This window comes from Camelus ferus, chromosome 23, assembly GCF_009834535.1.
Source record: "Camelus ferus isolate YT-003-E chromosome 23, BCGSAC_Cfer_1.0, whole genome shotgun sequence".
Taxonomy (NCBI): Eukaryota; Metazoa; Chordata; class Mammalia; order Artiodactyla; family Camelidae; genus Camelus; species Camelus ferus.
The window spans coordinates 1,580,964-1,595,921 of NC_045718.1; the positions used below are offsets into that span (position 1 = coordinate 1,580,964).

At 40.6% G+C, this 14,958-nt stretch overlaps 1 protein-coding gene across 3 annotated transcripts in view; it reads right to left on the reverse strand.

Annotated features, from left to right (window-relative positions):
* Window positions 1–990: 990 nt before the first annotated feature.
* The window catches only part of TGFB2 (transforming growth factor beta 2), a 77,321-nt gene continuing 63,353 nt past the window's right edge, over window positions 991–14,958 (reverse strand). For 2 of the 3 annotated variants that reach the window (XM_006188156.3, XM_006188155.3), the window contains 5 exons: window positions 10,108–10,240; window positions 9,873–9,983; window positions 8,163–8,340; window positions 6,778–6,931; window positions 991–3,815 (listed from right to left, as the gene is read on the reverse strand). In XM_006188156.3, coding sequence (XP_006188218.2) covers window positions 3,657–3,815; window positions 6,778–6,931; window positions 8,163–8,340; window positions 9,873–9,983; window positions 10,108–10,240 — 735 coding nt within the window. In that variant the 3' untranslated portion in view covers window positions 991–3,656. The remainder of the gene's footprint in view (window positions 3,816–6,777; window positions 6,932–8,162; window positions 8,341–9,872; window positions 9,984–10,107; window positions 10,241–14,958) is intronic. The other variant, XM_014562160.2, reaches the window with a different exon arrangement.

Here is a 14,958-nt window from a genome sequence, read left to right on the forward strand (position 1 = left end):
GTCGTCTCATCCTCACTCTAAAGAAAGGAGACAGAGGCTCTGAGTGAGCTGATAGATTTGCCAAAGTTGATACAGCTCTTGGGTGATTCTCTTCATGACCCTGAGATACCCTCTTATTCTCACAGGTCAAGTAAAGGTGATGTGGGCTGGGCTGATAAGCTGGGTCCTGGCCGTCTTCAGAGAAGCATGGACTAACTGTTCTAAAGTCAAACATTTCCTCTATCTGAGTCGAGGTTAAAAGATGAAACACAGATGGTAGAAAAGGGAACCGGTTTCTATCCTCCCTGGACATTTGAACGGATGGTTTGTTTCTATGTGATGTTTAGACAACAGGCACAAACTAGTTCTTTCTTGAGATAAAGCAAGACAACCAGATGGAGCCACAAGTCCTTTTTTTTTTTATTAGTTCTATTTATGCAGAGACTGGCAACTCACTTGCTAACTCTGGTCTTATAGGGAACAGCCAAGGAAGTTTGCGGGAATAGGGGTTTTTTTGGTGCAGTGGTAGGGGAGAAACAGAGAGGAGGAGCTGATCCCAAAGACCAACCCCAAAGAGCACATGGCTCTTGTTATATCTGGCTGGCTCAGCAACCATCCAAGTTATGGGGCTACAGGGGATACTGTCTAGACCAGTTCTTTTGGCCCTGGGGTTGGCAGAACACAGACCCAGAGAGCCAAAGCATGGTCCAAATATCTCTCTGCATTTTTTCTGGTAGACAGTCAAGCTGGATGGAAACTAAATCTCAAACAATTACCAAACAGCAATAAACAAGGGGAAAAAAAGACTGCACAGGGCTTTCTGCAGTCCTGGACAGATATATCCTGGCTCTTGAGCTATAAAGCATGACCTCTCTGGAGTGAATCTCTCTGAGAAAAAAAGCACAATCTTAAAGATGGGCTGACGTCTCTAGCTGGAGATCACCCTCACTGCCATCAGAGGCATTCTCTGTCTCCACGATGATACCGTGATAGGAAAAACACATCAACGTGTAATTGAAATAATTTATTTACCACTAGAGCACCACAAAAACAGACATACATTGTGTTAAAATACAGCGTAATCAGTCATCAAAATACAAAACAGCTAATCTTATGTTCCATTTTTTTGTTTAAAAAATCATGCCAACCATAAAATTGTACTGCTGTTTAACACATAAAAACTGCGGCCCCACCCCACCCACATACTAACATTTCCCCTGTTCCCGCCCAACTCCCACCCCTCCCCTGGCAATATTTACTTATGGGAAATAAAGGCCTTATAGAACCCTCAAACTAAAAAAAAAAAAAAAGATTCAAGAGATCTTAAAATAGAGCATTTAAAATATTATCAGTGCATTCATGAGGAAAGACAAAATAATACAAAACAAAATGTCATTCTATCTGATAGAAAAATACCTGCAGAAATAAAAGTGATTTACATAGAATGAATAGAGAAGTGGAAAAAAAAAATCAACACACTCAAATCTGGGATTGGGTTACAGCCACCCCAAGGGTTGTTTAGCACTGTGGCGTCCCATCTCTTGCTTTTCCAGTTTTCAAACTTCCAAATCCAATTTGTCATTTTAATAATGGTCAGGAAATCCCCCCCCCGAAAGAAGCATACTATATCAAACAACTTCACTCTGGATTCACACCTCACTGTGCTGTTCTTTAGGTAAAACTGCAAATATTCCATTGTCTTACCATTAATTTTTATCCTAAAGCTAAATAAGAGACAAGTGACAAAGTGACATACATATCCTACAAACCCTGGCATAAGGTTACCTTCTTGGCAAAAATGTGGCAAATCATGTATTCAGTTAAGGGAAATTCTAGCCTCTGATTTGATAACTCAATCAGAGGAAAGAAAAAATTTTTTGATCATGGGAGCACTTGCCTTGTGCCTTTTCAACGTTCAAAGAATACCTATAAAAACCTTAACTTTGATGAAATAAACTAAATGACTTATGCTGACCTGGGCTTTTTTTCTTCCTTTAAAAAAAAAAAATCAACAAAAATGTTAATCTTTGAATTTCCCCCTGAACACTAAAAACCCGATTAAAGAAAAAAAATGTTTCCTATGAACTGTCTGCTCTTTAATAACAGTAGAATTCTGCGAAAATGCTGATCCAACCAAGTTAGACTTTTCCTAAGTCAGTCACCAAGATTCTGAGTTCCAGTCAGATCCTTAAGCCCTTGTTAAAACTACAACATTTCACCTCAGTCATCTATTTTCCTAAAATAGAAGATTGTTAATGTCTGAATTGATTAGTAACGATGCTTAGATGATGAAGGAAAACTACCTCTTTTTACACAAGAAGAAAAAAGGACATGAGGACTCAGGTAGCTTATGTCATAATAATGGACAATGCAGAAGCACACGTGGAACAAATACCATCAAACACGTATTTGTAGTGCAAGTCAAAATATAGGGGCTTTACTCAAAAGTACTGGCCAGCTAAAGGAAACACACCACTCTGAGTGATCGTTAAAAAGAGCCCAAATTTAAGTCCAATCTAAATCAGAGTTGACAGTACTACAGACCATTAAAAATATGGTAAAAATTTACACATTACACATAAAGTAGTTAATGTTTTGATTTAATAGTTTGCAAAAGAGAGATCTGCAGACGTGTTTCCAATTACACCGGCTTCTACACCCATCTATTGTAATAACATAGGTCTGGTTACATACACCGAAACAAAGGAGAAACCTAGAGCACAACTATACAGCAATACTTTAAGGTCTGAAGTCTGACCAGTATGCATCAAAACATCTCAATGTCTCACTGGTTTACTAAACTGACAAAGAACCATTTACAATGAAAAAGAAAAGAAAAAAATCTTACAGACTTCTTCTGACTGAAAGTTTCCTTTATTTAACAGGCTTTTCCATTTTGAACCTTACAAGAAGCATCCTTAGACAGCTGGTGCACAGCGCATGGTTGCAGGGTCTTTTTCGTAATGCAGATTTGCTTGGTCATATGCTATCTCGCTTGCATTTTCATCCCGTTAATGTGACCTCTTTTTTTTTTTTTTTTTTTTTTTCCTGGCTCCTTTGAGTTCAAGTTCCTTAAGCCATCCTTGAGTTTCTGGCAAAGTTTTTGGTCTCCACTTTATACACCTGTTTTATTTTCCAAGGGTCATGAAATGTTCGTTATATAGTAACACACAATAAATAACTCACTGTTAACTCTAAGAGGGCGAATGGGAAGGGTGCCTACTGCAGAGCAATACAGAAAAATCAAGTGAGGCCTGGGGTAGGAACGGTATGTACAGCAACTCCACGTAACGGGATTTTCCTGTTTTTTGTTTTTTTTTTTTTTCTTTCACATAATTAACACTAACAAATTCTTCCAGTGTTTATTTTTTCTCTTAAAAAAAAAAAGGTTTTGCTTCTCGTCTCTCTCACTTACAGAGTAGGTGAAATGTAGAATAAAGCCTTCAACTCTTTTTGTGTTTTTTTTTTTTTTTCAGATGCCAGTTTTAACAAACAGAACACAAACTTCCAAAGTGTTTGAACTAGTACCGCTTGGTCAGATTTTTGTTTTTAACACTGATGAAGAAGCAAGGCTCTCTCGTGTTTTCTCGTTACAAACATCACCAATGTCGTCACCGCCATCACCACCATCAACATCGTCATCGTGTGATTATTGACTTGTCACTTTTCCAAGAATCTTAGCTGCATTTGCAAGACTTTACGATCATGTTGGAAAGCTGTTCGATCTTGGGTGTTTTGCCGATGTAGTAGAGAATGGTTAGCGGTTCTAAATCCTGGGACACGCAGCAAGGGGAGGCAGATGCTTCTGGATTTATGGTATTATATAAGCTGAGAACCTGAAAGGACACAGGAGAAGAAAGAAAACATAGGAAAAGATCAAAAAAGAAAAAAAAAGAAATTATTTTGTAAAAGAACCATCCTCTCTTGTTATCTTAGCAGTCATAGCACTCAGTAGGCAATTAAAAACATTTTTGGCTTCTATTTTCCTTTTCTTTCTTCTTCTTTTTTTTTTTTTTTTTCTTTTTTTGTGGAGGTACCAGGGGTTGAACCCAGGAGCATGCGCTCTACCACTGAGTTATGCCCATCCCCCCACACTTTCCTTTCCTTATCTTCCAATTATAGTCAGATTGGTATGTGTCCCTAGTAATCCCAGAAATCATCATTTTCCTACAGAATCCTTTTGTCATTCATTGTAAACAAATAATTCTGCAAAGGTCAGATTGGACAAAATTGCTCATTCAACAGATTTTGCAGTTTTCCCAGTAAGTCTTCACTTTTTTTTTTTAAATTGGAGTAAAGTCGGCTTCCTTTGACCACTGCTTTGTTGCACACACTTCCCAGGCGCCCGGAAAACTTGGTCCTTACAGCATTTCATCATGTGTTTACCGTTCTTTGTAACTGATGTTGCTCCATGAGTAGATATTTTCAATTCCCACCTAGATTAAGAGTTGCCTGGAGGCCAGGGACTCCATACACTTATCTTTTTTACCTTATACCCCTGGTAAGTCTTCTCTGGACAGTAAGACTCATGAGCCAGGAGAAGAAATGAATACATGGGTATGCAGAAGAATAATGCATTGAATTAAAACTCTCATCAGAGCGTTCATCTATCCTGAGGTAAAGCAAAAGACACCTGCCTGCAGAGTGAAATCTTTCCGTGATAAATATCTGTCTTCTCAGGCCAATCTACTGTCACCTAAATTTTCATTTAAAAGTAAAAAAAAAAAAAAAAAGGCTTTTCATTTGTCATTGCTTCATAAATACAACCATGCGAAGAATGCCCTCAGAAGCAATCTATATTCTTAATTATTCAGTTTGCTTCATTTTGCTTAAAATCATATAATAATATTATACTAACATTATAATAATACCAATCGACCCTCCATGTAGCTTTCCACATGGTAAATAGTGACTAAGTTGGAGGAGTGGAGAGCCGGTATTAGAATGAAAAGAAAGTTCTACAGTGAATCTTATCCCTTTAACCCCATTCTACATCAAAGGCGTAATGTGACTTCTCCCGATGGAAGTACGGCGCTCCCCTGGCGATGATAAAGAGACATTTCCAAGGATGCCATTAACGTGTTAGTCAAACAGCAAGTGACCTTTTCCTCGAGATTCACTGCAATGTTTTCAGGCTAAGACAGAAGATCTGTTCAGCACAGCAACACTGACTACTTTATTGAGCTACCTCTGGCTTCTTGGGTAAATGTCCAAACCACATATTTGTGACCATGACAGTTATTCTTCCTCTCTCCCTGAAAAACAAGCGTGGTCTCAGCCTTCACACACTCCCTCTGTGTATCAGGGAGGAGAATTATGTTTCTACTTGGCAGCTGGGCCTTGCCCACATTACAGCTACCGTTGCCACAGCCCAGATGAAGCAGCCTGGCCAGAGAGCTCAGACAAAGGGACAGGCATGAGCAAGCTTCCCTCACGTGGCCAGGCACGTGGTCAGCCCAGGGTGCCAAAATCCACAGGGGAGCTGGGAACACAGCCGAAGGAAGGGAGCCGTATTTGTCAATCTAGAGTTTAGCTTATGTCAGCATTTATAAATCAGTCGACTTCCTCTTCCACTAACACATGATTTTTCGTATCAATTAAAGAGGAATTTTATAATACAGATTGTCTAAAATAATTGATAACCCCTGAAGCCCTGAGTTCGGCTGAATGCATTCTGTGGCCTTGCTGGCAGCAGGTGCATTTTCCTACCCTGCAGTGAAGGCAGTTCTTCTAATGCTTCTTTAATAAGGAGATTTACAGAGGCATGACCCCAACGTGTAGCCACATTTCAGGAATTAAACTCTTAAGACAGAGCAAACGAAGGCCTGGTTATAAAACAAGGAAGCCTGCATTCCAAGCTTTGGTTTGTCACCAACTATTTGATCTTGGGCAAGTCATCTACATGATCCAGACTCCAAGTTATTTTTTTAAAAAATGAAAGGTTTGGACAAGATAACTTAGGATGTCCTTTCCATCTCTAGAATCTTACATTATGAGGCACAGGAAGAAGCATCTAGACAAACATCATTATTACATAGAAAAAGTCTTTGCTAATCTGGGCTGGGAGCCCCTGGCATCCAATCTAGGATTAACCTTCTCTCCTCATTGAAGTGACTTAATAAAACACTCAGATTCTCGTTTACTTTGGGTTGTGTGAAAAAAGACTTAGAGATACTGATTTTCAAATCATTTTCACATGTATCATCTTGAAGAGTTCTTCACATCAATTCTAGAGTTTGACATGATTATTTTAAAGATAATGTTTAATTACAGACATTCTTTTTTACTGATATGGAACTGAGGTTTGGAGAAGGAACATGATTTTATAATCGTCATGCACTAGTGACTCACTCTGCCAAAGCATCCACCGAAGTCCTCAGTGTTTTTTCTAATGTGACAGTCCCTGATGGAGGTGGCAACAGAGCCTTTTTTTTAGAAGGGGACTGGGTCCCTGCACATCTTAACAGTACCTGCTATGAAGCAGTGTATTGATTCTACCTATTTATGTTTACAGCTGTTGAGAATATAAAACAAAGAAAAAACATTCAACAAAATTGCCCTCGAGTTGATTATAGTCTAGTTGGGAAGACCAGACCTACTGTCCAAATTCATCATCGTTACTTTCTGAGTTCACCTACAACCTGCATTCTTTCCCATCACTCAAAAGGATTTCTCCAACACGCATTCATTTGCGATGGCAAAAGGGCACCAGGCTATTTAGAGTTCATTTGGAAATGCTTTCAAGAGGTTCATATTCACCGCCCAAGAACAGAAGAGACAAGGGAGCCACGGACTTACCCTGCTGTGCTGAGTGTCTGAGCTCCACAGATACGGGCAGGCTCCGGCACAGAAGTTAGCATTGTACCCTTTGGGTTCATGTATCCATTTCCACCCAAGATCCCTCTTGAAATCAATGTAAAGTGGACGCAGGCAGCAATTATCCTGCACATTTCTAGTAAAAGAAAGAGCAATGGAGATTTTAAAGCTGAGTTCCCCCTGCTGCTGCCCTTCATCCCAAATGGGAAAAATGACTCATTCATTTATTCAACAAATATCTGTGAGCAAATGCCAGGTCCTATTGGTCATATTGAGATCTCGAGTGACTTTCATGGTGGGGTGTTAATGGGGATTCTCTAGCCTGCTTTCCCTTAGGACTTCTAGACCCTAATCACCCTTGTCTGTGACCTCAAAACTCAAATCCTTCCCTTGCATGACAAGATATAAGCAGAGAGGTGGCGGATGGAGACCCAGCCCCTTCCAGCCAACACCGCGCAGTTTCACCAACCAGCCTCTATTGCCTTTTCAAATATAAAACAGAGGAGGTACAATAGCTATTTTCAAAAAACCATTTAAGGCATATTCCTTTGAGAATAAATCCTTGATTTCATTTCCTGTCCCTTGATCTAGGAATGAACCAGAGATCAAGATACATGGAGTCTTGCTTAGAGCAACCACTGGCTCCGGCAACAAAAAACACACCATTTCTCTCGTGAACTCAGACACTCGGAGCACTTTATCAGTGAGGACCCCTCACTGCCCAGTGGCTCATGACAGAAAGAAAGAGCCTTCTTCCTTACTAGGCTCGATAAGAAACCACAGAAGAACATGCACCCTTTGCCTCCATGAACTCACATGGGAATGGGAAATAAATGCATGTCAACCCTCCCTTCTCTCATATTCTGCAGCAAAAGACCCAAAAAATAGCATTCTCTTCTGTCTCTCTCGTCACTGTGACCGTGAAGGAGGTTTGACCACGTGTCCTCTGCCGGGTGGGGGGGGGCAAAGGTGTCTACGGAGGCTAAGTCTTCCTAATCAGGGAGCCACCACCATTGTGCACCTCAACTAAACTTATTTTTGCTCTGGGGAGCAGGGGGCTCCTTTTCTTCTTCAGCCTCAAAGTACTTCAGGGGTATTTGGGGGAAAAAAAATTCAGGGGGCTAGTTTTCTCCCTTCACAGTTGGTTCATTGCTAAAGAACTGATGAATTGATGAATGCAACACAGAAATGACCACTGCAAGCCCCCAGGAAGGACGATGGTATGAAATCTGACCTCCCTACCACTCTGTTCCCAGCTTTGAGCAATGAGTGCAGTTCCAGTTAGTTTTTAGGAAAAGGGAGGGGAAGGCAGGACAAGAGTTAACAGACACAAGTACTTTGTGGGTTTTATTTTTATTTGCTTTTACCTAAAGCAATAAGCTGCATCCAAAGCACGCTTCTTCCGCCGGTTGGATGGTTGCGACTCAAGTCTGTAGGAGGGCAACAACATTAGCAGGAGATGTGGGGTCTTCCCACTGTTTTTTTTCCTAGTGGACTTTATAGTTTTCTGATCACCACTGGTATATGTGGAGGTGCCATCAATACCTTGAAAAAATGCATTTGGGTAATAAACATTTAGCTTTACCTTCATCAAATATAATCAGCCATATTCTTTTCTTTTTTTTTTTCCTTTGCCTATGGTCACAAAGAGCGGTGATGACCACCCCAGCCGCAGCAGCTGGCTCCAGCCATCCCCCATGGAAACGGACAGGATTACTGCAGGTGACAAGGAACTCTTCTAAATGGGGCTCTTGTCAGAAGGCAGTTCGGTGTCCAAGGCAGGCCCTGGTGGTTATGAAAGTCACTACAGAAGAAGTCTTTGACCTCTAGTCCAAGGGCAATCCAAGCAGTTTATTTTAGTCGGTCCTCAGTTTAGGCTGTGTTCAACCCCTCAACGACTGAACACAGGGCAATAGAACGTGCCTTGTCACCCGCTGGTCCGCTCTCCTGCTGGGACTGCTAAACTCAAAAGACTCTCCTAGTGAACAGAAACTGACACTTACACTCAGTTGCAGTGAATCGGGTTCAAGGGAAACAGAAGTCACCCTTACCTAATGCTATTTTGGGAAGCGGTGAAGAAAGGGCTTTTTCATTTATTTTATGGCATCCTCAACACTTTCCTGATTCCATCTGAGATGGAGAAACTCGAGCTCCCCCAAGCATGCTCCGGAGAGTGCCAGTTTAAGCATTTAATCTCCACACTCTAGAGAATCATGACTAGGTTAGAGACTGAAATAAATCTCTAGACCTCTGGGAGCATTTTTCCATGAGCAAGGGTCACTGCAGCCTTCTGCAAATGGACGGAGGTCCCAGGCAGCGTTAGTTAGAGAAGGAGGATCAGCTCCCTGAGCTGGGGGCGTGGAGCCAGTGCTGCACAGACACACAGTCCAGACTCCCCCCTCCACCGCGCATCATCCAACAACTTGTTACCTAACACAAGATGTGACTCGAACCCCGGGCATCTCCTCGTTCTCCTTGACTTTTGGCTAATTCACTAAAAGGTGAGCAAGGATATGGGGGAGACTAAAACCTTGTTATGTGTTTATAAACTGTGATGGAAGTCTGCAAAGGAAGCCACATGGACTATGGGCACCAGCAAGGAGAGGCAGAGAGTTTTGATACGGGTTAAGGTTAGTTAAAGAGGCTGGGGTGGGAGGAGACGCCCTTCTGTGAAATACGGTTATGGGTTCCTGACATGGGGTTTGGGGGGATTATCAATGGATGTCCTTGAATGTATGTTTCTTCTTCTCCTATAATATTCGCGTAGATGGAATGTTGGATTACTTAAATGAAGCCTACGGGGATTAACAGGCTATCTAAGAATCTGGAAGGTTGGCCAATCTGTCAGTATCACCAAGGCATCCCTGGGCATTGAACAGTGTAAACGGAGAACCAGCCCCCTTTTCCAACCTTCCTGTCTTCACATATTTCTCCAACCACATCTTTGTCCAAATAAATGAAACTCCCCACGCCTCACCCAGCAATCTCGTTTCCATGTGCAAACTGACTTCATCCCCCTTGAGATTATCAACAGAGTCCCTTCCCTCCCGCACCTCACAGGACCAAGTTTCAGTTACCTGCAAATCGTGCTTCTAGTTCTTCACTTTTATTGGGGATGATGTAATTATTAGATGGTACAAAGGTGCAGCAAGGACAGTGTAAACTTATCTTAAATCCCAGGTTCCTATCTGGAAAACATCAAGTCAAGGAGGTCATTGGTCTGTGCATCTAATACCCCTAAATCTGCAATCAAATCTGACAATAACTTGGGATCGCTGAACATCTAAGGAGGAAAACAGAGGGTGGCTGTACCTTTATGGTGGAGCCATTCGTGAACAGCATCCGTGACATCAAAGGACAGCCATTCACCTTCCGCTCTCGTTTTCACGACTTTGCTGTCGATGTAGCGCTGGGTTGGAGACGTTAAATCTTTGGATTTGAGAATCTGAAGAAGGAAAGGGCAAGAGAAAAAGGCTCAGCTGGCATACTGACAGCATGACTGAACCCAAACCATTAACAGTATTCCAATTCATTATCTAAATTTAGCCCCACTCTCGTAGACCCACGTATTGTCATCTCAGCAGCATGGCCCCTATGCAGAAAAACATACCACCAGGCCAGATGCCATGAAAAATAGAGCTACTAAATCAGCTGTGTGTTATGATAAAGGTGACAGGAACCATAAAGCCAAGTGTCTAAAAGAAAGTGACGGTAATTATTTTCCTCCGCTGACATAAGCTTCGTGAGATTTCAGCCATAAATTCTGTGCCATTAAGTTAGAGGTTTTGTTGTTTTGCTTCCCTGCTTATTTCACTTGGGGAGCTGGGATGTGGGGAGAGATGGGAGGGTGGGTCCAGTTCAGAGGAGCCGGGATCACCTTCAGAAGGCTCTGAATTATAAGTAAATCTTCTAATAAAGAGAGAAAGGTCCTAACTTGGGTTCCTAAATCCACCAGCATTAAAGTATGTGGCATGCCTCAGCTTTTGAGGTAAGTCTCTCCCTGGGAATTTTTACTCTCAATGTGACTTGTTATGATTTAGAGAGATATTCCATCTCCCGCAGACTAAGAATGAATTTGGGCAGGAGCAATCTGGCACAGTGTGGAGTGAGAGTCTGAAAGGAAATCAGCCTGAACGCTGAGATTTTAGAAGGATGCATTTATTTCAAGTAAGTTAAGAGCAATTGCAGTATGTTCTTGGGTTTCTATGGGAGAAGAACGTTTTAGATTTTTTTTTAATTCTGTCTTAAAAGGATAGTGTTTTATGAACTAGTCAGACCACGATCCTAAGTATCCTAGAACTATATTAAATCCCTACCCAAACCCATATCCTGCATTTTCTCTGTGCTTAGGGGCTCAAGCCCTGTTGTTTTATTCTTCCTTTCCTGACACCGAGTCTAAGAGTTCTGTGGTCATTTCATATATACGTGTTTGGTCTCTCCAACAAGTTCATAAACTTCTCCAGGGCAGGGATCATGTCTTCAATTTGATATCATTTCAAAGCATAGTGTTCAATGTAATCATCTATGAAATGACAATCTGCATGTCCAGAAAATGCATTTATTCTCCTTTAAACCTTGCAAGACAAAAATGCATGATCTTCCTGCTGATTTTTAAATGCCCTTTCCTCCCACGTGTGCACATGACTTGTCTCAAGTAGTTCAACCACAAACACTTCTTAGAATATCTGGCATTATAGTAGACATTGTTTTCTGGATGAAGTAAGGATAGAAAAGGAAAAAAAATCATACAATTGTACTTTGGATGCCCTCATGAACTGTAGACAAAACTCACTCAACAAACCTGCCCCTGATAAGTGAAGAGAATGTCGGAGGCATGATGATTCTACCATTGGCAAGAGATGCCGTCTGTCGATTAAAGGAAGAAGAGAAACAGGAGTACTTCCGTGCTGAACTTTTGAACGCCAGCATGAGAGAGGCAAATATTTTAAGAAGATTATAATAATTGTTGGTACAAGATAAAAATTTAACATGTGGAACATATACACAGCTAATGCTGACATAAACCTGCAACTTTAAAGGTACAACTTCACAGCAGTCAATCCTCTGGAAATCAAACCTTGCCTTGAAAACACTCCCCGCTGGGCACATAAGTCACCGCTTACCCAATTCACAATAAATGGTATAATCAACCTAACACAGGATAACAATGGTTAAAAAAAATAGTTGAGAAGAAGTTTTCAGGCATCTCCATCTGCCTCATTGACTGAAAACTAATAACATTCTCCAAACTCATTTTTCCATCTTAAAATTTCTTCCCCTAGCTGACTTTCAATAATGATGCTTTATTTCAGAATGCTTTGTGTATTTGCTTTCCTCCTAATTAGCAGTGTATATCTTATGCATCTTTGTAACTCTAACATTTAGACACACTGCCTAGAACAAAACCTTGCTTTCATTGTTGAATTAATTACATATGATGAATACATACAGACATCAAATGCCCATGGATCTCCTTATGAGATCTATGTATATTATATCTCATACCTTAAGACACCATAGATACCCATGTATGTCTACATATGTGTGTGTACATATATACGTGTATAAACACACACACACAAAATCTCACTGAAAACACAGAGTTTTTTTTAAAGTCATGACCACCTTGACTAAGTAGGCAGAAAAAACACATACTGGTAAATCTATGGAAATTCTTCATCTCACAGAGAAAAAGGAAACCTAGATTATTTTATCTTAAAAGCAGATCAAGGAGGGGCAAAGAGATTCTGAACTTCTTTTTCTTTTTAAATCTCATTAGAAGATAAGTGCTTCCCCAGCCGCAGACCACTGGCAGGTTCTGACATCAGACAGCTTCACACTCTCACAAGGCTGAAAGGTCTTCCAAGTCTTTCTACCAGTTCAAGAACAGGCCAACGGAAACCACCCAAGAAAGACAGCTAGTGAGCGACATCATTCTGAAACAGGGAAGTGACTGTGGTCTTGTGTGTTTGTTGTCTTGAACTTACGACCAAGGAGTTCTTAAACCCACTTGTTACAATTTAACTCCATTCTTTCTTAGGCAGTCTTCCGTGGAAACAGGAAACAGCTGCTTTCCATCACTCATAGAATATCCCTCATATTCTTGGAGACTATTATTAAGTCCCCCTCAGCATGCAAAGGCTCCCTCTCTAAGCTAAATAAACCCAGTTCCTTTAGCCCATATTTAGAGGGGCAATTTCCCAAACCTTTAATCACCTAGGTCGCCAACAGGATGGATGATGCTATATAAAAGTGCTCCTCCCGCAGCTTTGTGATTTCGTTTCAGAACTGGCTAGAAAACCTTCTAATCACAACCCAAAGTCTCGAATCTTAACTTGCAAGTTATTTTCTTTCCAAGAATAGGCACAACCTCCCTATTCCCTGTTTATCGTCCATTTATCACCCACGCTAAGTGAAGCTGTAAGGGAAGACAATCAACCTACTGCTCTTGTCAGTTAGAACATTCTTACATTCAATAGTTGGTACAAAAATGGCCACATTGGTCAACTTCCCATTTTATGTTAGCCTCTGCTGTCTGCCTTTGTCCCATCTCCCGACAACAAGTGTATTGAATGTTAACAGTCACGGATGTGCAGCTGTCGTTTTTGTCTAGAGCCACAGTCACTGCCGAATTCCTTTACACATCTTAACACGACAAAGATAATTTAGTTGGACAGTAAAAGCTCTCTTAACTGGCCTCCATTTTACTGGCCAGATTAACCAGTATTCTGTGTTTGTTCTGTAACGCACATCGGTTAACGCTAGGGCTGTTGCTCTAGTATGCTCTGAGGACTTCTGCTCTTACCAGTTGAGTTGCATGCTTACCAAGAATCAGTTACATATTTTTCTAAACCTGTTTATGATAGTTAGACTTGCAATTGTAATTAAGTGGTCTAGAAACTGATGAAATACAGGATGAAAAGTAGAGAGTTGTTGCTTCTGTGAGAGCCAAGCTGAATGCCTTAGAAAGTCTTCATAAAGACACGTTGCTTTAAGCAAGTTTTGTTTCTCTCTCTCTCTCTTTTTTTTTTTTTTTTGAAAACAGTTTGGTGTTCCTCAAAAAGGTAAACATAGTTACCATGTGTTTTAGCAATTCTACTTTTAGGTGTATACCCAAAGAATTAAAAGCAGGAACTCAAACAGATACTTGTATGCCAATGTTCACAGCAGCACTGTTGGCAATAGCTGAATGATGAAAACAAGCCAAGTGTCCATCAACAGATATATGGATAAACGTAGTATATACACACAGCAGAATATTACAACACAGATGAATCTTGAAAGCATTATGCTACGTGAAATAAGCCAGACACCAAAGGACAAATAGTGTATGATTTCACATACATGAAATACCTAGAATAAGCAAATTCGTGAAGATATACAGTGGAATAGAGGTCACCAGGAGGGGGAGGGGTAGAGAGAATGGGGAGCTATCATTTTATGGGGACAGAGTTTCTGTTTTGAACAATGAAAATTTCTGGAAATGGACAGTGCTGATTGATGGTTGTAAAACACTGTGAATTTGCTTGATGCCACTGAACTGTATACTTTAAAAAAATATGGTTAAAGGCTAAATTTTATGTTATATATATTTCACCACAATAAATTTTTTAAAAAATTTTACATGTGGGAGAGATAGCCGTCAAACAAAGAACTAAAAGAATAAAAATCTAGAAGGATCCTAAACTCAGTATGCTTAGCAGTTGTCCTGAAACTTCTCTCTCTTCTTTAAGGAAACTAAAGACTAGAAATTATTGGTGACACACTATGGATGTGGTTTATGCAAAAAATAAGACGTGGGTTGGCAACAGGCAGAGCCACAGTCTAAGAAAAGTCCTTGGTCTTTTATTAAAAAAAAAAAACAACTCAGCATGTAAATTATGTGTGTGTTTATACATACATACATACATATATATATATATATATAATCTTAGGATAAAATATAAAGTTTGCTTCTCTTTCTCTTTCTCCCTCTCTCTCCCTCTCCCCCTCCTCTTTCTCAAGGTTTTACAATCCCTTGCTTTAACTGCCTTGTTTCTTTAAATAACAGACCAACAGCTGTTCCTGACTGAATCAGAAGAGCGCTTCTATCGCATTAAACATGAGATATAGCTGTCTCTTGCTTAGCTACCACCCACAGGGGTGCTGAATGGTACCCTCATT